This window comes from Python bivittatus, unplaced genomic scaffold (genome assembly GCF_059951505.1).
Source record: "Python bivittatus isolate LINGU-HERP-01145 unplaced genomic scaffold, Pbiv_v1 ctg000110_np1212, whole genome shotgun sequence".
Classification (NCBI taxonomy): Eukaryota; Metazoa; Chordata; class Lepidosauria; order Squamata; family Pythonidae; genus Python; species Python bivittatus.
In genome coordinates, this window is record NW_028277045.1 from 721,546 (window position 1) to 742,190 (window position 20,645).

The 20,645-nt window shown below is 46.8% G+C and overlaps 1 protein-coding gene across 1 annotated transcript; it reads left to right on the forward strand.

Annotated features, from left to right (window-relative positions):
* Positions 1-1,853: 1,853 nt before the first annotated feature.
* Positions 1,854-19,362, forward strand: HRK (harakiri, BCL2 interacting protein). The gene is made up of 2 exons (XM_088136643.1): positions 1,854-2,468; positions 16,217-19,362. Exon 1 carries the CDS (start codon positions 2,145-2,147, stop codon positions 2,406-2,408), a length of 264 nt encoding a protein of 87 aa, XP_087992769.1. The 5' UTR covers positions 1,854-2,144; the 3' UTR covers positions 2,409-2,468; positions 16,217-19,362.
* Positions 19,363-20,645: the final 1,283 nt, after the last annotated feature.

Here is a 20,645-nt window from a genome sequence, read left to right on the forward strand (position 1 = left end):
ACATCTTTGCCACATAAATATCTCTTTAATATGCCTCATTTACTTGGGGGCTTATGTACAACTTTCCGTGGCAGTGAAAAGACAAAATTCAGGATATTCGAACAACTTGGACCCTGTCCTTGATTTCCTGGAGACGTCCATTATTTTTGAAATATTTGCTTTCTTTATTCATGTCAAAAGGAGCTGAAGCAAAAGCAAACACTAGGCACTCTTAAAAGATGGTTAATTGGCTACTCCAGGTGCAATCTCGAAACATAAAGTCGCCCAGCATTTCAATATATTTTCATGTTTAACTAATTTGCCTCCCTCTTGCTGTCTCTCTTTCTGCTTGTACATATTCAAAACTGCCAACTTTTTTTTTTTTTTATCAGTAATTTGTCAAGCACTCAGTTCACCCAGCAGGTGAATTGCCCATTGGGGACCTATATTTCCACAGCAATTAAAAGAAAGTTAACACTCCCACATTGAAGATTTGAAAGAGTAGGGTGGCTTCACACCTTGCATGAAATGAAAGTCTGTGCTTTTCCATAAGTCTGAGTGTAAGCGTGCGAGGACTAGGAGGTACTCTTGAATCGCACCATTCAAAAATGTGTTTTTCATATCTTTGCATAACCTGCTTTAAAGGTGCATAGAGATAGCTGCTTTGTACATTGCTATCTACCTGGAAGAACCATAGGACAATGCTTTAACCCAAGCCAACAAGACATTCAGCATCTGAGTTCAATGTTTTCTACTCTGGCCAGAAGTGACTCACCAGGTTCTTAGACAGGGCTCTTTTCCTGTTTACCCTGGAAGCTGAATCAGGTCCTTTTCCAAAGCATCAGCTTTGTCTTTTTCACACAGAAAGCATCTTCGTTCCTTTCTGTCTGGAAAGCGTCTTTGTTTCTTTCTGAGTGGAGAGCATCATTCTTTTCTGCATGGAAAGCATCTTTGTCTTTTTCACATGGAAAGCATCTTTATTTCTTTCTGAGTGGAGAGCATCATTCCTTCCTGCATGGAAAGCATCTATTTTGTTCCTTTCCACATGGAAAGCATCTTCTTTGATCCTTTCCATGTGGAAAGCATCTTCTTTATGACTCCTTCATTACTATCTTTGTACTCTTTTCCAGCCAAAAACTAGACTCCAGAAACATTTCAGACTGAAGGCAATCACAATATCAGCAACTAGAGCGCCACGCAGGGAGGGGGTTCAGCAGATCTGGATCTCCATGAAATGAGGGAGATCCAGATCCAAATTCTTGCTACTTCAGCTATGGCAGCTGGTAGTTTACACCTTCCCAGATCATCTCCTGCATTTCTAATTAGAAGGAAGCCTCGCCCTGTGCTCTCATATTTAGGGCCGCAGCCACTGAGGTCTGGCAGGAAGGTGTTGGATTAGGAGCAAGGACCCAAGTTCTAGTCCACTTTTAGCACTGAAGAATTTGGGGCAGACCCTTCCTCCCGGCCCAAGAGTCAAGTGTAGGGTAGTGGTGGAGTGGAGAAACCCAGATTCACATCTGCCCTTAGCCACAGAAGCTCCCTGGGGGACTTTGGGCCAAGGATGAAGTAAAAGGATGAAGAAGGGAAAGGGAGGGGAAGGGAAGGGAAGGGAAGGGAAGGGAAGGGAAGGGAAGGGAAGGGAAGGGAAGGGAAGGGAAGGGAAGGGAAGGGAAGGGAAGGGAAGGGAAGGGAAGGGTGTCGAAAAGAAAGAAAGAGGGAGAGAGAGAGAAAAGAGATATAAAAAGGGAAAATCAAGAATAGAAAGGAAAAAATTCAAGGGGAAAAGGAAAGGGAAAGGGAAAGGGAAAGGGAAAGGAAGAGAGCGAAAGGGAGAAGCGGGTGGATAGAAGGGAGGGGGAACGAGGGAAAGAGGGAAGGGAAGGGAAGAGTTAAGGCTCTCCGCCCGCCCGCCTGCCTCCCTCGCCGCCGTCTTGCGGCCGCCCCGTCGAGGAGGAGGATGATCTCAGCCAGCATGTGACGCCCGAGCGCGCCTCGCTCCGCGCCAGACTGACAGCCGCGGCAGGAGGCGGCGGCGGCGGCGGCGGCTGGCGAAGTGGCGGCGCGGGGACAGTAGGCTCTCGATCGGCGCTGGGCTGGCCGGAGGCGGCGGGAGCGGCGGCGGCGGCGGCGGCTGGAGCAGCGTCGCGCCGTCGGCGGGCCCGGCCATGTGCCCCTGCGCCCTGCCCGGCCGCCCCCCGGCCGGGTGTTTCTGCAGCGGCGGCGGGGGAGGCGGCAGCCCGGGCAGGGCGCGCGTCTCCGGAGCGCAGCTCACCGCGGCGCGCCTCCAGGCGATCGGCGATGAGCTGCAGGCGCGGACGGCGGCGCGGAGGGCGGCGCGGAGCCGCCGCGCGTCCGCCGGTACCAGCCTGGCCACTTCCTTGGCGCTGCTGGCCGCCCTGGCCTGGCTGAGCCGCAGGGGGCGCATGTAGGGCGGCCGGAGCGACGGCCCCTCGACGGGCGGCCGAGCGAGTCAGCGACATCGGTGGCAGGTGAGCGGCGGCCGGGGCGGCGCGGGAGAGGACCGGGGGCTCTTCCTGGGGCCGGGGCTCCCCCGGCCGGGGCTCTCCTGCGGCACTACAGCTTCCATCATCCCCAGCCCATGCCCTACGAGGAAGCCGGCGCGGGCCGCCTCTAGGAAGGCGACTTTCGGCACGGGCCGGAGCGTCTGGCAGCTGGTGCTCCGCGGCGGAGTTTGCAGCTCCGGAGCTCCCCTTTCGGGGCTCCCCTTTCCCTGCCTCTCCCCCTCACCTGTAAAATGGGGGAGCCACAAAGCCAGCCCGAGGCTGACAGACGAAGGAGGCGCAGGGAGCATTTGGGCCGCGGGAAAGCATCTGGCAGGCACTTTACTCTTGCTGAGAATTCTCTCTCAAGTGGCAGAAAGTCCTCCGCCGTGCCTGCCCGGTGGAACTCATTGCCACGAGATCCCGGGATGGCTGTGGATCTGGCAGGCTTAGAAAGGAGGTGGATCAAAATCAAGGTGCAGGGAGGTTGAGGAAAAGCTCTTCCCAGCTTCCAGGTTGTTTCGCAGCCCCCACCAAAAAGGACGGTTGATCTGTCCTGGGGTTTGCCTGTGGGCTTCCCAGAGGCAATTTTCCAGCCGCTCGGGAAAAACAGCTGGCAAAGGTGATTGGACCAGCAGGGCTCTTCTTAACTTCCTAGCCCTCAAAATGATGCGGCTATTGAGAATTGTGTGGATCAGCTTCGCCTGGCGGGCATCTGCTTCTTCCTAAGCCGGCCAAGGGGGAGGACTGTATTCCAAGCTGGGCATTGGGTGCCCAGGAACATACCTGTGGGAGTTGCCTCTCCATCCCCGCTTCAGGCTAAGAGGCGGCATCTTTAAGCTGGAAAGGGCTAACTGCAAACCAGGGGGGGGGGGGGGCGTCAGGACCACCCCAGGAGAAAGAAAAAGGTCAGAGTTGGAGGTCAGGAGCTGGTTTTTGACTTGCCAGCCGGAGTCAGAAACAGGTTCCAGCTGCCTCGCCTGGCAGCGCCAGCCTTGTATTCTGCAAAATCCCCATTGGCATGGTTGGCAGAGCTGGAGGCAGCCTGGGTGCAGGGCAGATATGGAACCCAAGCTCTTCTAGGCAGGTGCATCTCTTGTCAGCCAGCTTTTAGGCTTCGCTGTGCTGCGGACTAGGATGGAGAAGGACCCTCGCTCAGGGTCAGAGCCCCAGTTTTGCCTCCCAAAGTTCCTTCGAGGAAGACTCTCCGGCTTGGAGTAGACAGCGTGGGGCCAAAAAGCAGCTCCTGAAATGGACTGCAGGCTTTTCCTGGGCTTTGAGACCTAACCGCTGAACTGAACAACACAGGTTGGTGAGTTTTATCTCGGGTAGCTTCTGCAAAGAGGTTTTAGCATGATGGGCAAAGTCCACCTATTGGGGTAGTTTATGATTCATGTATTTTGGGAGACCAGAAAATGGGTTCATACAAGAACCAGGTGAGAAAGGTTGGGTAAATCTAGCCACTGCAGACTTACTTTTGGCTCCATCCAAACCAGCCTTCTTGGCTTGAATCCAATGGAGCTAGGGTTTCACCCCTCCCCCCAGCTCCTGGCACCATAACTGGGTCCACCGATCCCAATAAACCATCTTTTGTTAGCCGCTGTTTGTTGATTAAGCCACCACAGCCTGGCTTGACCCAAGCCACTTCAAAACCACAGCAAACACATATTGACCTAACGCAGTGCATCAATCTGGTCTATTTTTTCCCCCTTCAAAACAAATCAAAACACAGCCCTCTACAGGAGTCAAGAGCTGGAAGACCACATCTTAAACTGAAATCTGTGGCTGGTGTGAACATCCTTGGCATCGCATGTCTTCTCGATCCGAGGACCAAAAGAGGTGGAAACAGGGAACATCTGGAATCAGATTTCCCATTTTCCTCTTCCTGTCCAAAGCAGGTTTTTATCAGAAGAGCAAGAGAAGGGTTCAGGGAATGCTTAACTGCTCCCCCCCACCTCCAAATCATTTAAGTTGCAGTTGAAAAGAGGGTTTCCCCTGGTACAACTCCTCGAAATCCCAGCCGACAATCACACCAGCTGGGAAATGGATACAAGAGCTGATCTGAATCTCCTTTCCCTCTGAAGCCACTGCGAGTCCAGGGAGTCACCAGGGGTCACAGTTCCTTCTATGAGTCAGCAACCTGGGCTGAATTGGGTTTAGAATGGGGCAAAAGGCACGGTGGGGCAAAATGGGTATGCCGCCCAGAGTCGCTTTGTGTGAGGTGGGCAGCTATACAGCTGTGACAAATAAATAAATAAAATATTCTTTCCTATTGATAAATAAAAAGCTAAAATAAAGACTCCCTCCTCCAATTCTAGCGATCAGATCAAAATCAGAAAAGGCAGACAGCTTGGGTTTCTCACTTTAGCTGTAGGCATTGTGTGTGGGTGTGCGTGAAGGTCTGCCTGTGTCCTCTTTTCCTAAGTTAGGGTTATCTTCAGGGTAGGAGAGGAGTGTGGATTTTCTGTTTACCTTAATAAAGGCTTTCTGTAAGGCACATGCACTGCACGCCAAAGATCTCCGCTTTGCTTTCTAATATCTCCCATTCCAAAGAATTTGAGTGGCAGAACTAAGAAAGTTCTCCGATTCTCGGTCATGGAGCTCTGCTGGAGTAAGCAGTATCAGATTGATTATGTGCCATCAAGACACAGATGTTCTCTGTGACGAACTGTCCCTAACCTGGTCCTTCAGGTCTCCTAACAGTGCCCCCGTCACCACTGCAACTGAGTCCGTCCACCTTGCTGCTGGTCATCCTCTTCTTTACTTCCCTTCCACCAGCATTATGGACTTCTCAAGGGAACTGAGTCTTTCTATTGACTGCTTGGTTGATTGATTGATTATGTGCCAGTGCTGACTCTTAGCAACTGCACAGATAGGTTTTCTCCATGGTGATCTGTCCCTAACCTGGTCTTTCGGGTCTTCCAATGGTGTGCCCATTGCTTCTGTAACCTCATCTGCCCATCTTGCTGCTGGTCCTCCTCTTCTTCTCTTTCCTTCCACCTCTCCCAGCATTAGAGCCTTCTCCAGAGAGCTGGGTTTTTGCATAATGTGTCCAAAGTTGAATAATTTGAGCCTGGTCGTTTATGCCTGGAGTAAGAACTCTGGGTTGATTTGTTCAGCGATCCATTGATTTGTTTTCTTGACTGTCCACGGCATTCTCAGGAGTAGCCATATCAGAGGGACCTGAATTTGCTTAAACTGCAATCTGGAGGGGACCAGGCCCATCAGACACTTCCAAGGGGCGGCCCACCTGCAGCTTTGGGACCAGATACGCCCCCTTTTTTCTTCACCCCGCTGGAACTGGGCAGATAATAGCCAAATCCCTGAGATGCAAGTTTGCTGTTTTCCCATAGGAAAACAAAGCCGAAGGGGGGAAAAAATGTGAAACAGCAGCAATGATAATTAGTAATAGCCCAGCCCCAGGTAATTGGATGGCTTATCCTCCAAGTGTTTTTTATATTTTGGGACATCCTTGGAAAGGCACATTTCCCAGGATAGAAGGCTGCTGTCTTTTCCCACATCTGCTCATGGTTCAAAGGCAGCTGGGGATCCCAGGAAGGACTAGAGATGGTTGATGGACACCAATGCTCTGAATCCCCTTGCACGCAAAACAGCAAAACTGACATATCAAAACTGGCTTTGTAGCCTTCTGACCTGGCTCTTGGAGGGATGAAAAAAAATCCAGTTGGTTCCTTTGAGCCTCGGCAACTAATCAGGATCTGGAAGAGAAGAAAGCTACCTGTTTTCTGTCTCAAGTTCTTTCTGCCTCGTTTGTAGAAGTTAGTAAGTCAACCCCACCCCAAATTCTCAGCTGTCCCAAGTGTAGCTGGGGGCAAGGAGGGCAAATGAGGATAAGGGCATGAGATCACCACATGGTAGCGTCATGCAAAGAATGTGAAAGATGTCATAATTCAGTAACTCATTGTGAGCTTGATGACATCATGACCCTTGTTGCCATTTTGACTCACAAAGGTCAGCTACAAACCCACAGCACACTGGTTCAGCCTATCCCCCAACTCACCTCCAAGACAATGGGTTGGATTCACGTACTACACCAAGCCAAAATGGGTTTAGTCTACTAGCCTTTGCCTACAGCATGTTGGGCAAACCCCATCCAACTGTAGTTTATTTAACAAATGAGGCTTAAGCCAACCACAGCTTGTGTGCAATCCCAGCCATGTAAATGATGATTAGCTAGATTCATTGCTCACCCTTCCTTCTAAAGTTCAAGGTGGCCTAGATAGGGCTTCTGCCTCCAATTTTATTCCTAGACCAGCCCTGTGAAGAAGGTTGGGCTGAGAGGGACTAAGTTCAAGTCACCTAGAGAATTTCCATGGCTAGGAATGGACTTGAACTGGGGTCCACTGCACCCAACTTTCTCTCAATGGACTCTGCTTTTCCTTCCAGAGTTCCTGTTGGATTTGTTTATATTCTACAGCTGGGCTGTTCCTGGCGTTTTGTGGTTAGAGGACTTCTCTCCTGGTGCCCAGCACCTGTTATAACTATTAGAAAAATGACTGACTCTGGTGTTTGCTTGGGTGCATTGATCCCTGCAGGATTTGGGACCACAGGTGGTAGACTACCCCTCCTGTAATTACTCTTTCAGATTTAATGTGAGCTCCAGAATCTGTTCAGAGCGCTGGGAGGGAAGTAACTCTTGGAATACGGAAACCCATCACAAGCACACAGAGTGGCTAGATTCACTCATTATCCTAAGCCATGAAATGCTTTCTTCGGCTTAGCATGTGAGCTCAGCCCCTGTGGTTTGGGAAGTCCCCCATACAGCTTAGTACGTAGCACGGATTGGTCCGATTCTAGGTCATTCAACAAACCACAGTTAAGCATTCAGTGGCAATTCCAGCCCCTCTTATGAAACTGCTCTCCTGTATCAAAACACATTCTTGGTCCATTCAGACAAGGAGTTAGGTCTTGGACAAAGGTCTTCCTTGGCTCTGAGACCCTTTAAGGGGAGGCATTGGGGAGTACATCTGAGATTCCCTCCATGCAAACCCCGAAATGTAGTTCTTTTCTTGCATAACTGCATCATTCCTTTGAGTCTATGTAGAGTCCCCCTCCTCCCCCCCCGGTCATAACTAACAGCTCAGCTGAGCATGGGAAAAATACTTGGTTTTCACCAATGAGCAACTTTTCTCTCCTTTGCTGCCACAAGTAGAGAATTAAGGGACAGAATTTAGTATTTGCCATTTCATCATATAGCCCGTCTATGCTTACTCGAAAGAAACACCCTCTAAATTCAGGGGGACTGCTTCAAGGAGAGTGTGCTCTGAGGCTTTCGATCTGCACTAAAAATGCCCATTAATATTTCTCCAAACGTTTAACCCAAATCTGCCCTTTGGTAAGAAGTCCAGATTTAGCCTTGCTAGCCAGATGTTAGCTCTTCAGGTATTGTTGCTATTATTGTTGCCAAACCAGCCATCACAAATTAAAAAAAAAAAATTACAGAAAGGAAGAGAAGAAGGAGAAGAGTGAGAAAGAGGAAGGAAGGAAGGTGTAATCAGAAAACGTGGAAGCAGATACAGATAAGTGTAATCCTAAAGAGAAATATACAAAAATTTGTAACATCCATATTCTTCAGTAACTCTACCCAGAAGAAACTGTTCTGCGTTGTAGGGAATTCTTCAGGTATTTGAAAAATATAGTCAGGTCTCTATGGTTTCACTTTCTCCTTTTTTGGCTTCTCTGTGGATCTGATCCCCCAGATCCCCTTGTATCAGCATTACCATACCATGCAGTCACTTTTCTTCAAAGATGTTGTAGAAGGAGAGTCATCTTAGTCTCCTTCTTAGCCAAAAATCAGGAGTCAGGTACCACCTTTTCTGACAAGCCCATTTTATTAAAAGGCAGAAGCTTTAATGAGCTGTGGTGAGACCTCTCTGTTGTTGTTCTTGTTGTTGTTGTGATTTAGAGAACTACTGAAAGAGGAAGCTTCAGATTTCTAACACCATTAACACCATCAAAAAGTAGAATCGCCTTCTATAATTTGCAGTCAAAGCAAACTGGAGCTAGAATCAGGGGCTGACAAAGGAAATGTTTTCACACAAGGCATTAATTAAATGAAGGGATATTCCCCCAGTGTTAGTTCCCTGCCCCCCCGAAATATCTGCAAGGATGGCCTGTCCTCCAACGTAATCAGACCAGGCTGCTGACCTTAGGGGCTGAACTACATCTTACACAGGAGAGTTATCATTCCTAATGAGGGAGTGGAGCTGCTAACCCGAGGCAGAGTTTTGACTGGGGAGAGAGATACAGCAGGGGAAGTGTTAAATATACCCGATGCTCCAAAATTCTTGGCGCAGGAGGAAGGAGAGAGGAGACTGGGCAAAATTAATTAGGAAATGCTTATTAAGGCTATGTAGTACTAGGAATTTGAAGAGGAACGGAAATGTTGCTTTGGAGCAGGGGTGAGAATGACGGCACACATCTGCAACTCTTATTTCTGGGATCCAGTGGTTTCCCACTACAGGGGCTGATGTGAATGCCCCCATACACTCCAAATCACCCATTTGCCTTCAATTTCAAAGCTTGGCACAGTCCTTGTATTTATCCATCTGATCATTCATTGGTGATACAATCAGTTCCAGAAATGGACTTTAGGGTTAATATCCTCAAAGCAGGGCATAAATTGCAACAGGACCCCATACACCCTGAGGCTCATAAACCTGATGATGGAGTTCACATGTTGCATTTAACCATGATTTATGGCTTGTTAACCAAAAGCTAGCTTTACTCTTAATGCTAAGCAATCAACAGAGACTCACAAACTGCAATGGTTTAGTTCACTGGATTCTGCCAAAAGGGAAGAAACCACCTTTTTTTGCTTTCCACACAACGTGAAGTTTGGAGGTAGGCAGCTAGGCACCCCAATACAGAATACAAAAATAATTGGCCTTGGGTGGACGTCATGGCAGACCATGGTTTAAGGAAGCTTTCCTTTTCTTTAAAACATGATTGCCAAATTGTGAAAAAACATGGCTTACAGTTCATAGTCTGACTCAATTCAAGCCATGGTTTGAAGCGGGTTGGCCCACCAGTGTTGTGGTACTTGAGTAGCCTGAGGCTGCAATGTTGGCATCCTCTTGAGTTGAGAGCAATGTTGGGCCAATATCAAGGGATGGGTTTCTTCTTGGCTGTGAGCAGAGAAACTTCAGAGCATTTCCTGCTTTTGCAATATTTCATAGCCAGTGTTGTCTCTTTCCAGGTAACCTTTGAAGCTATTTTTTTTAGCGTTGAACCTGAATGAATAAGAGGGCCTGCCAGATGAAACTCTGACTTCCTTTGGCTCCTTTGCCTGGGAAATAAAGCCACCCAGTTCTTGTTGGTGAAGTTCCAAGACTGCGATGCAGATGCAAATTGAACTGTACGACAAGATAATTAACCAGACGAGCCGTAAAGCCCCAATTCTGCCCATCCCACCTCACCATCTGTCTTGATTTATATTGTTTCTTCCATCTCGGCTTCATCACTTCCTTGCCATCCATCTCCTTCTCGTTTAATTTTGGAACCTCTACGGTTCCTGCTCACTTTCTAGGCCACATCTAAAAAACCCGGGAATATCGGAAGGAGCCCTGGGGCTGAGTCAGGTCCCTGTTTCATGTGCTTCAGCAGGGTGGGGCAGTGATCTGCATTTGGAGGGGGAAAGGTGATTTGCACCCCCTTAAAGCAGCTGCGTGAAACCCCAGGAAAAGATGATTGATTTAGACAGGGGGAGGGGAACCTAAGACCTTTTGTGTGCCCAGTAACTGCACTGCCGTTCACCAGGGGGAAATTCTCCCTCTGGATGAATTGTTATAATTTAGATTTATATCCCACCTTCCCTCTAACAGCTCAGTGTGTCTTATGTGGGGGTCTCCAGATGATCCCCACAACATCATCCCTAAATGATAAGGTGGATTGAGGGAGGGCAACCAGCCCCAAATCACTTCATCAGTTTCCATGGCTGAGGAGGACTTAAACCTGGATCTGCCAAGTCCTAGTCCAACACCTTAACTACTGCACCATGTGGCTTTTGGGGTGAGAGGAGGGCTCAGATTCACCTTGGGTGGGCTTGTGGCTGAGGGGGATTCCAGCCTGGGTCTCCTTGCTCCAAGTCCAACATCTTCACCATTCCACCACCTTGATTCTTTTAGGGGTTTGCCTGAAAGGGAAAAGGCTGGCTTCCCAGCGCTCATCAAACCCTACAATGGTTTATTTCCTAACATGTGGTATGAACCCAGTTACTGTACTTTGTAAACCATGGTTTATGACTTTGCATTATCTGTGAACCCAGCCTAAACATCATCTACCTCTGGATGAATGGGAAGCCCGTTAAAATGAAATACAGATATATTCCAGGAATACTGTATGTCACCAAGCTTTTACTCTGCTAAGTCCACAATGTGGAAAGTCATATTCTCAACCAGGGTGAGGAACTGGTGACCCCCCAAATGTTGCTGAACTACAACAATACTCCAACTCTCGTGTGCAAAAATGTCCCTTTGCTCTTAACCTAGAGAAGACTGTTGCTTGCTGCTTAGTGACAAAGCAAGTGGTTAACCATAAGCTTCCATTTGCATTAGCTGGAATGATATGCCTCCTTTCTAACCCAGTGTCCAGTCTCTGTAACTTCCAGACATGCAAGTAGGGGAGGATGGGGGCTGCAAAGCAAGGCTCCTGAAGGTGTCAAGTTGAAAGAACTGGGAGCAAGACAAAGACACCCCACGTTCAACATTCCCAGTTCGATCTCTTTTCTGTCCTGAATGCACTAGACCAGTGCTTTTCAACCTCGGCCACTTTTAAGATGTGTGGACTTCAACTCCCAGAATTCTCAGCATGCTGGCTAGGGAATTCTGGGAGCTGAAGTCCACACATCTTGAAGTGGCCAAGGTTGAAAAGCCCTGCGCTAGACAGATCTGTAGTCCGTACACATTTGTGTAGGTTTGCTCCAAGATGAATGTGTAGATTTCCAAACAGGTGGCAGTTTTTTCTCTGAAATGCCTCCCCCCTCCACTTTCAAGTCTTCAAAAGTGTCGGAACAGGTGCACAACCATGTCTTCTTTTACTTTTTTGAAGGCATGCTGTCACTCCCTGGTTGACCTTTTTAAGATGTATCGCTTGTCCACCTAGAAAAGCTAAGCGACTCCTGTCTCTGGACTTGCGTGCTGCACTTCTGGTTTTGAATGAGAGCAAAAGCACTCCACGGATTGCAGCTGTTAACTACACAATCTGACATCACCTTGAAAGGCCCCAGCTAGGCTGGCCGATGCCAACCTGGCATGCCACGTCCGTCGTATCTTGCTCCATCAGCCTAGACGCGGCGCAGCGTGTTAAATTAAAACTCTGCCTCTCCCTGCCAGGGCCACCACCGGCTTGCTCTCTAGCGATGCATGTTGCCAACTGTTTCCCTTGCCATCAGCTGCTGGGCTAGCAGAGGGGGCTGCTCTGTCAAAATGTTCAGCAGAGTTAATTATCTGCATTCAAAAATTGGACCGATAAGGCTTCTGGAGGCCGCTCACGCTGGGTAGCACAGAAGTCCAAGGAACGGGTGAGGGTTGACGCTATTCTTCAGCCATGGGACTTGGCCAGCTGACTCAGCAGCAGACAATGGTCTTCCACGATCAACAGTGGAGCTCTTAGGATCTGTTGTGGGTTTCCACCTCTGGTTCCGCTGTCATGCTCAGACTGAGAAATTAGGAGGTATGAAGGAACCAGAGTAACCTCAAAGAATAGAAGCAGTTCTGACTTGAACAGCTAGATTTAGACTTCCTCTAAAATGGGTGGAGGAGGGTTAATCATGTACGTGTTTCCTCTTCCCAGAAAACTTTGGGAGAACGCGAAGGATGTTCTGGCACCCAGTAAGAGACAATGTGCACATCTGCAAGTTTTTACAGTACACATATGAAATTAACCTGATAGGATTTTATCTCCAAAATCGAGCCCCCTTCCCAGTCCCCACCCCCCCACCCCGCCCAGATTGCTAACTATTTTAGCCAAGTTAGAGTTCTTGGAAACTCAAATGCTTGCAACTATTTTGTATTCAGATCAACACTTTGTTTTTTTAGGGATATTTGTGGGTTTTCGTAATGTCATCCCTCCCTTTGAATGAGGGGGGCCCTGTTGGTGCCTCAGCTGTCTCCGTCAAAGGGCACACAACACCTGTCTTTCCTATGGATCTTAGTTCACCTTGGAAATCGATTTTTCCCCAACTGCTTTAGTAATAGTTCCTTTGGGCAATCACACCTCCCAGGCACTGTTCAGGGTATCCACGCAGGAATGTCCATTTTCCTTAGGGAAAGCTGTCAGAGAAGGGACAGATGGTGAAACTGACCAGAAAATTGAGGAAGCCTGACAGGTCCACTTGTGAAATTGATTAGAGCAGTGTTTTTCAACCTTGGCAGCTTTAAGATGGGTGGACTTCAACTGGCTGGCTGGGGAATTCTGGGAGTTGAAGTCCACCCATCTTAAAGCTGCCAAGGTTGAAAAACACCAGATTAGAGACAGACAACTACTGTAGCTTAGCAGAAGAGGGAGGGAGGGAGGCAGCCAATATTTGCTCCTCCCTGGCACTGGTGAGCAGAAAAGGTTCCTTTTCTTTTTCTTTTTCAACAGCAAAAGCTGCATTAAGCCTATGCCTGTTTGCAAAGAAAAACTTTAACATTAAGCCCACTCCCAGCAGCTATCCCAAACGGGTGGCTTTTCTAGCATCCTCCACTTCTCCTATAGTTGCAAGGTGTCTGCTTCCTGTTCAGGTTATAGATGTGGCACAATGCAGTTTGTTGTGTGTCTCCTGCGTGGCAAGCATGCCTCCCGCAAAGAGAGATGTCCAGTCTAGAGGTCCATTGGGGCAGGAAATGGGGAGGTTTGAATGCTGGTCCCCTCCCTGAGGTGTATAAAATCATGCATGACATTGCAAGCCCTGGACAGGGAAAAGAGTTTTCTTTCTCTCACAAAACACTAAGACGAGAGATCGTCCAACAAAACTGGATGGAAGGAACAGACTGAAGGAAGCACCATTGACTTGTGGAATTCATTTCCCCAAAACACAGTGATGGCTGCTAACATAGATGGCTTCAAAGGGGGACTGAATTCATGGAGGACAGGTCTTTTAAGGGCCATGGGTCCTGCAGACTCAGGGTTATCTCCAGGTTAGGAGTAGTAAGTTTCCAAATACCAGTTGTACAGGAACAACAATGGGAGAGGGTGATGTGCCTCTCTTTGGTCCCTGTGGGAAGAAACCAAGTGCTGGACTAAGCTGGACCTTGATTTGATCCAGAAAGACCATGTCATTAGAACCATAATGGATCTGTCATGGCTCCTTGAAAGGCTTCAGGATCTCAAATTTGTCTCTCAAAAAATAAAACAGTGTTGCTCCTATAGCGAGGGAGATAATGAGCACGTGTCACCTATGGGACCTGTTGGTCCTCACAGCTGCCAAAATAGGTGTGCACTAATTACAAGTTTGGGAAAGACCCATAGGAGCCTTGTACCAGGGGAATCATAGGCCAGGCTGTGAAGAAATAAAGGTCTCCCATGCGGTGATCGAATAAGGCTATCTTCAGACTAAAGAACAAGGAGGTGAATAGGGAAGATGGCAGATTTGGTGGGCAGGGAGAGAGAGAGATTAGGAATGCATCAAGTGAGCCAGTGTCTGGGCTTCTGTAGCCCAGGCCAAGACCACCCCAAACCTAGTTTAATTTGGAACTCTGCAACAAGGATACCAGTGTAGAAACCAAGAGACTTTCTACTTGACCTCAACCAGGATATATTCTCTGACTCTGATGCCACAAAGATGAACTCAGGCAGGCTTTTCTCAGAGTGGAATCTGGTAATCCACATGGCTAAGGGAGAGTCCGGCTTTTGAAAAAGCTCCAGGCTTCCCAGTACTACTTTTGCCTGATTTTTATTCACCTGCAAGGATTAGTTCCAGGCTGATAAAGATAATGGTTTGGTCAACAGACAGCTCCAAGGTTCTCCGTGTTTTGTAAAGAGGTCAGCATCCTTGCCACTGTATAGGAACATTGTTCAGAAGAAATGGGGTAAATCTAAGATGTTTCAGAGATAGTTTTGCACAAGCAAGAATTTAGTTGCTGAAATTCCTGTAACCCTATTCCTTTCAGTTCAATAAAACTTGCGAACAAAGCCTTTATGAAAACCTTGCTTGGAAGAGTTCCTTTTGCTTTGAAAGAGGTGCCAAAGGCTAACTTCACCAGCTTTAATGACCTGGCTGCAATCTCTGCTCCATCCTTCCCTGTGAAATTCTAGGATAGGGGGAAGATTGGTTTAATTTAGGAATTGAAAAGGAACTCCAAGTTCAGTTGCCATCTAACCCGTTAGTCTAGGAGGGACAGTGTAAGATCTGGTCATGATTTTACACAGCCCAAGGCAACTTTTCTTTGGAGATGAGGATCATGTCAACTTACCTGAGTGAAGTTAAGGTGGATCAAGTTAAGCTCTTAAATTATTCTTGGGGTCTTCCCGCATGATGTTATTGAGCATTCATATGTGCTGGGTTCCTTATTGTATTATATTTTTCAGGTTCTTTACATTTTTTTTCAAAAACAAGCATGCCACTTACGATTTTTGGAATAAGCCACAATTGGCTTTGGTTGCCCACTTTAAGCTGTTAAACCATGGTTTCCAAATTGCAGTGGCCGAGTTCAGATGACACGCTCAGTCAAAATCAAGTGACACACAAGCTTAGTGTAATACATAAATCCACTTTTGTCTTTCAGTCCAGCAGCTCTCACAACATTTTGTTGAGTTTCTTTTTTAAAAAGGGGATAAAAATCAGATAAATAAATAATAAAGGTCATAAATAAAACAGCGATAAACCCTAAGGTATGATGAAGAAAACACTTGTCAGACATTTCCCCTAAGTCCCAGCTTGGAACGGCCATGAGAACATTTTCCAGATTTCTAATCAGGACTTGCTTTTTACCAGTTGTAAGGTATTTTTAAGATAAAGGTTCTGGAGTTCATTATGTCAACAGCTAGTTACGAGCTTCCCTGTTATGAATGAAGCAACTTGCCACCTCACCAGATCACAAGAAAGAAGGAAAATTAGAATCTCCACCCTAATGTACAGTACATGGGACATACTGGTTTTAAAGGGGAATTTGCTCAGGGGCTGGAGTTCTTGTAACCCCATCCCTGCCATCTCAATAAATCTTGCTAAAGAGAACTGGAGTCCTTGGTGCTCTCTGAGCTTGGTTGCAGACATTTCATTACCCAACCAGGTAACATCATCAGTGCTAGTGAGTGTGGGGTTTGCTCCCTCTTTATATACAGTAGCTCGCCCTCCCAGTGTTGGTGGAGGTGTGTTTTTCTCCTTGGTAGTTCCTTGATTAGGATATTGTTTCCTGCTTGATACTTTGTCTGTTGTTAATCCCTGCTTATCTGAGTGTTGGCTGCTGGAGGGGGTGTGTTCTGGTCTTTTGGTCTTCTTCTTAGCTTTCTTATTGTCTCTTTTGAATGGTGCCTAAATGTGGTTTCTCTCTTTATTGATGGCTGATTTGTCAGAACGCCAAGCTTCCAGGAATTCCCTAGCGTTTTTTGGATTGAAAGAGAGCTATTGAAAGAGAACTCTGTCTGAGTCCAGCTTGGCAAAGAATCACTTTCAGGTTTAGGCACCAGTTCCCAAGGATCGACTGGCACCTGAATGCAGTCCCCAGATTGTAACATCATTTGTAAGCCCTCCTCCACTAAAGCTCTCCTTTTTTTGGTTTTTTTTGTTTTATCAGGCTGAAGGAAGATCTGGGCACTTGGGAGTTGTCCCATTCCTGTAGATTGCAGGCCTCGAAGCCACCGAGGCAAATGTTAAGCAGCCAGGAAATCAGAAGGTGCATGGAGGGAGATGCCGAGTGGTCCAGCGGCCAAGCCAGTACGTGTGTGTGTGAGTGAGCACGCTTTTGTACAGAAGAGGATGAAGATGGAGGAGGAGGAGGAGGAGGAGGAGGAAGAGGAGGAGGAGAAGAAGGAGAAGAAGGCGGCAAAAGGCCACTCAACACAGCCATTGTGTGTGTCTTGTACAGCAGAGGCCCAAGTGGCAAGGGAGTTGCTGGGTTCGGGGTGGGGGGAACCGTCCATTGCAGCAGCTTCAGCTGCAGGGCGGGGCTGCCCACGTTGGGCAGCGAGGGGGGTCCTCCTTTGATTGGCCAAAACAGAAGCCACTCAACCCCTGAGGCCCAGCATCTGCCAGTCACGGGGGCAGGATTTTCGCAGAGAGGCAGCCTATGTGGGTGTATTATAGATCTCTCTACATATGGGTGGGGGTGTATATGTATATATGTCTCTCTCTTGTCTAAAGGTCTAGGCCGGACCTTGAGATACCTTTCGCTACTTTTATTCGGGGGCTGGAGCAGGGTGCTGTTGTTGCTCTTCAAAACCAAACCAGGCCAGGTGCTTCGTCCTAGCGCCTTCGTAGCATCTTAGCTACCGAAGGGGGTGCTCATTTTGGGGGTCAGCCCTGCCTGCCTGAGAGATCGGCTGGAGTCCCACGTGCATTTGCCCAAACGTATGCACGGGACGAGGGTTATTCGCCGCAGCTTGCCGCGAAGACGTCCATCTCCAAAATACTCAAAATCACGCCAGGGTAGATTTTAGTATTAGAACAAGGTTTTCCCTTTTTAAACGAGTGCTCTCAGGTGCTCAGCTGCAGATGACCTAGCCAACAGGGCTGATCTCTAAAACACCCTGGATCTCCAGAGAGCAATCGCCATCGAGCGCAGAGTAACATCCCAGTCTTCAATGGCGCCCCCCCGCCTCTCTGAGAAGCCTCTTTCGCTTCGATGCTGAAACCACGGAGGAAAACAGCAAAATTTGCTAATCATTGTCAGCTTTAAATCTGTAGATAGTAAAAGGGTGGGGTGGGGGGGGAGAGGTTTCTAAGCTGGCCTCCATTCGGTGCATGGGGACCGGGTTGAGAATACGCCAGGTTTTGTAACTGCGGAAGTCGTGGGGTCAACTCTTTCGCATCCATAAAGGCAAAGCTGCCTTTGGCTGAATGGCTCTGCCTTGGCTGAATGGCTGTGTTAGTGAATCATCCTTAGTGAATAACAGAACCTTAGCATGCGAGGAAAGCCTTGAGGTCACAAAGTCCATCCCCCTTCTTCAACAAGAGATCTACCATGCGGAATGCAACTTCAGTTTTGCTAATAAGTAGCTGGCCAGCCTCAGCTGAAATGTCCCCCGTGATGAAAAACTTGCTTTTTCCCAAGCCAAGTTGTTGAATTTGTGGCGTGGTGAGGATTCTTCTCCTAACGCTGAGTCACAACCCACTTCCGGGCTACATTTCCACCCTTAACCCTAATCTTATGTTACTGAGTCATTTGTTTGAGGCCCCTGCGTCACTTGAGGGGACTTGCGACCCTTAAAATCAGAACACATTTTTAAAGTTTAACAGAAAACAAAAGAAGGAAAAAAACTACGAACACACAAAAGAACAATGGCATTGATATCTAACCAAGCTTCTACAGCAGATGGATGCAAGAAGTAGCTTCTTCTAAAACCCACCTTAACTCTGGAGACCATTTCTCCAAACCCACCTTAACTCTGGAGACCATTTCTCCAAACCCACCTTAACTCTGGAGACCATTTCTCCAAACCCACCTTAACTCTGGAGACCATTTCTCCAAGATGCTACACCTTCCATTTTAAAGAACTCTTCTCTTCAAGAGACCCAAAAATCAAGATGCATTCCTTTCATGGAGGAGGGTTGCAGGGTGCAACATAAATCAAGAAGTCATAAACCGAGTTGGAGTGAGAGGCCTTTCAAATCTCAATATTAAGAAAGCAAGGGCCAAGGCCCCCTTATCTTTCTTCCTTACGCAGTCAAAACACCCCCTTGATGATTCCAAAGAGTTAGTACAGGAGGATTTCAAATCTCTTAAGTACAAAACCAAATACGTGGAAGCACCCGTCTTGAATGAATTTATCATGAAACATCTTTCATACCTTGCAATATGTATCCCCCCCACCCCAATAAAGACAGCTAGCTAAGAGCCATGCAGTTCACTAGCTGAGAAACGCTCAGTTGTCTGGCCATTTTAACTTGGCTTCCCTGTTTATTCACTTTATCAAACTGTTCAAACTGGTTTTACACCCCAGGCCACCACCTCACCTGTTCGGCTGTCTGCCTCCTCTTGGGCTTCTACGTAGGCCAAACCCTTTCTTCCATTCTGGAATCTCTGGTTAAGATCCCCAGCCAGCATCCACTGGTTTTATAAGACAAGTTTTGGTGGAGCAGAACACAAAGTTTGAACAGATGTTTGAGTTTCTAAATCTCATTTCCACAATGGATAACTCTGTTTCCCCAGGCCATTGAGAGTATGTTGTACTCTGCCACGAACTCCAGAAAAGAGCAGTCCGAACAAGAAAACCTGGGGGGTCACATCTGCCCCATTTCAATCACTTTCTAGCACATAATATTTGCTCCATTCTAATTTAATGCCATGATGTGAATATCGTTTTCTCCCTAAGTTAAAGGTTCATTTGAACACATGCTGAACAAGCGAGACTTAAATAGTTCAAGTAAATACACAGGGAATTTGGGTTAAATTTTTGGATGCAAGAAGCTATGTATGAGTTTTGAAGAATTCCTTACATAGAAATGGTTTCTGCACAGGAGACAAGAAACACGGAATCAATAACTCCTGTCAAAAAGGGAACCAGAGATTAGAAAACAGCTGTATGATCTCTCCAAGATGTGAAACACTGAGTTCTATACCAAGCTAAAAATCCCGTTCAAATCTCATTGCAGATGAAATGAATCCGTTTTGAAATTTCATTTGCGGTTCGATAGGGCTTTTCTCACCCTTTTGTAAAAGGAATTTCCTATGCTGGAGACTTTGTACATATTTATATTGACTTTATTAAAAAAAAAAGATAAGAAGGATTCAGGTTGTTGATCTTTGATTGCGCGTCATTCATTTTTCAGAGTATTCAGTGTCTATCATGGCAACATCCCTCAGAGTGAGTGCCGAATCTAAAGATGGGATTGTACAAATGAAACCTTTGTGGCAGGGAATTTGGGTTTTGGAAACTCCATTTCTGTAATTCTGTGAAATGAGGTGTCGTTCCATACTAAATTTATTCATTACACACAAGACCAGCTCTTCATATCAAACTTGCAAGGTAAGCTAGGATGAATCATAACAACTTTGCTGGTCATTGACATAATAATAATAAAATAATAAAATAAAATAAAATAAAATAAAATAAAATAAAATAATAATAATAATAATAATAATAATAATAATAATATCATAACAATTGGTCCACAGTCAGTCCCTGTTCAATGAGAAGAGCAAAACTTAGTAAAGTTATGGCAGTTTGGAGAGACACCAAGAACAGAGACTAAGGATATAAGATGTGGATTCTGGAAGTTTGACTCTGTGGTCACAATTGTGTTCTAGCTGCAGTCACATATATCACACCTGTGTTACTAGTATGAAGAATGCTAATGAGGAAAGTGCTTTTCATGACACACTTCACTGAAAACAAAGCAGATCGTGAAAAGATCACGTGTGTACAGAGATCCAAACACGCAGACTGGTTCCTTGCTATGCACCCCCAGCCAGAAAACTGATGCTATCACACAAACGTATTCCCAAATGGGAATCTGACTTAGCCCGCGGGATCACCTTAGTCAAAAGAGATATCTCTTGGGGTCTTCACCATCTCAGTGAAGGAAACTATTCCCACACTCCCCCTTTAAAGCTTTCTTCCTCAAGGAAGGGCTGAGTCACACATCACAGTAACGTTGAATAAGTCAAGACTGGCCAAGTTCACCCACTGAGTTAAGGCGTTCCCTGGTGTGCAAATCACAATAGTGGGTGTTTACATAGCATGCCAAACTAAAACCAGACACATCTTGCCTTTGAGTTGAAATGATCAGAGAACTGTTTCATATTCTAGGACATCGGGGGCCCACAGAATGCAACAGACAAAACGCTACATTTCAGAATTCTTTACACCAATCTTTTCCTCAGCCTTGTTTTTTTTTAATTGGTGTTTGAGTTTAACTTTCTCCAGTTGTAGCCAAGTGGGCTACTTCTCCCAAACTATAGTGCTACCTGACTCAAAGGAAATTACAAACCCAGAAGACCACATCCAACCAAACTCTGCAAATTGTATCTTCTTCCCCAGCTTTCTCCAAATTATGAATTTTGC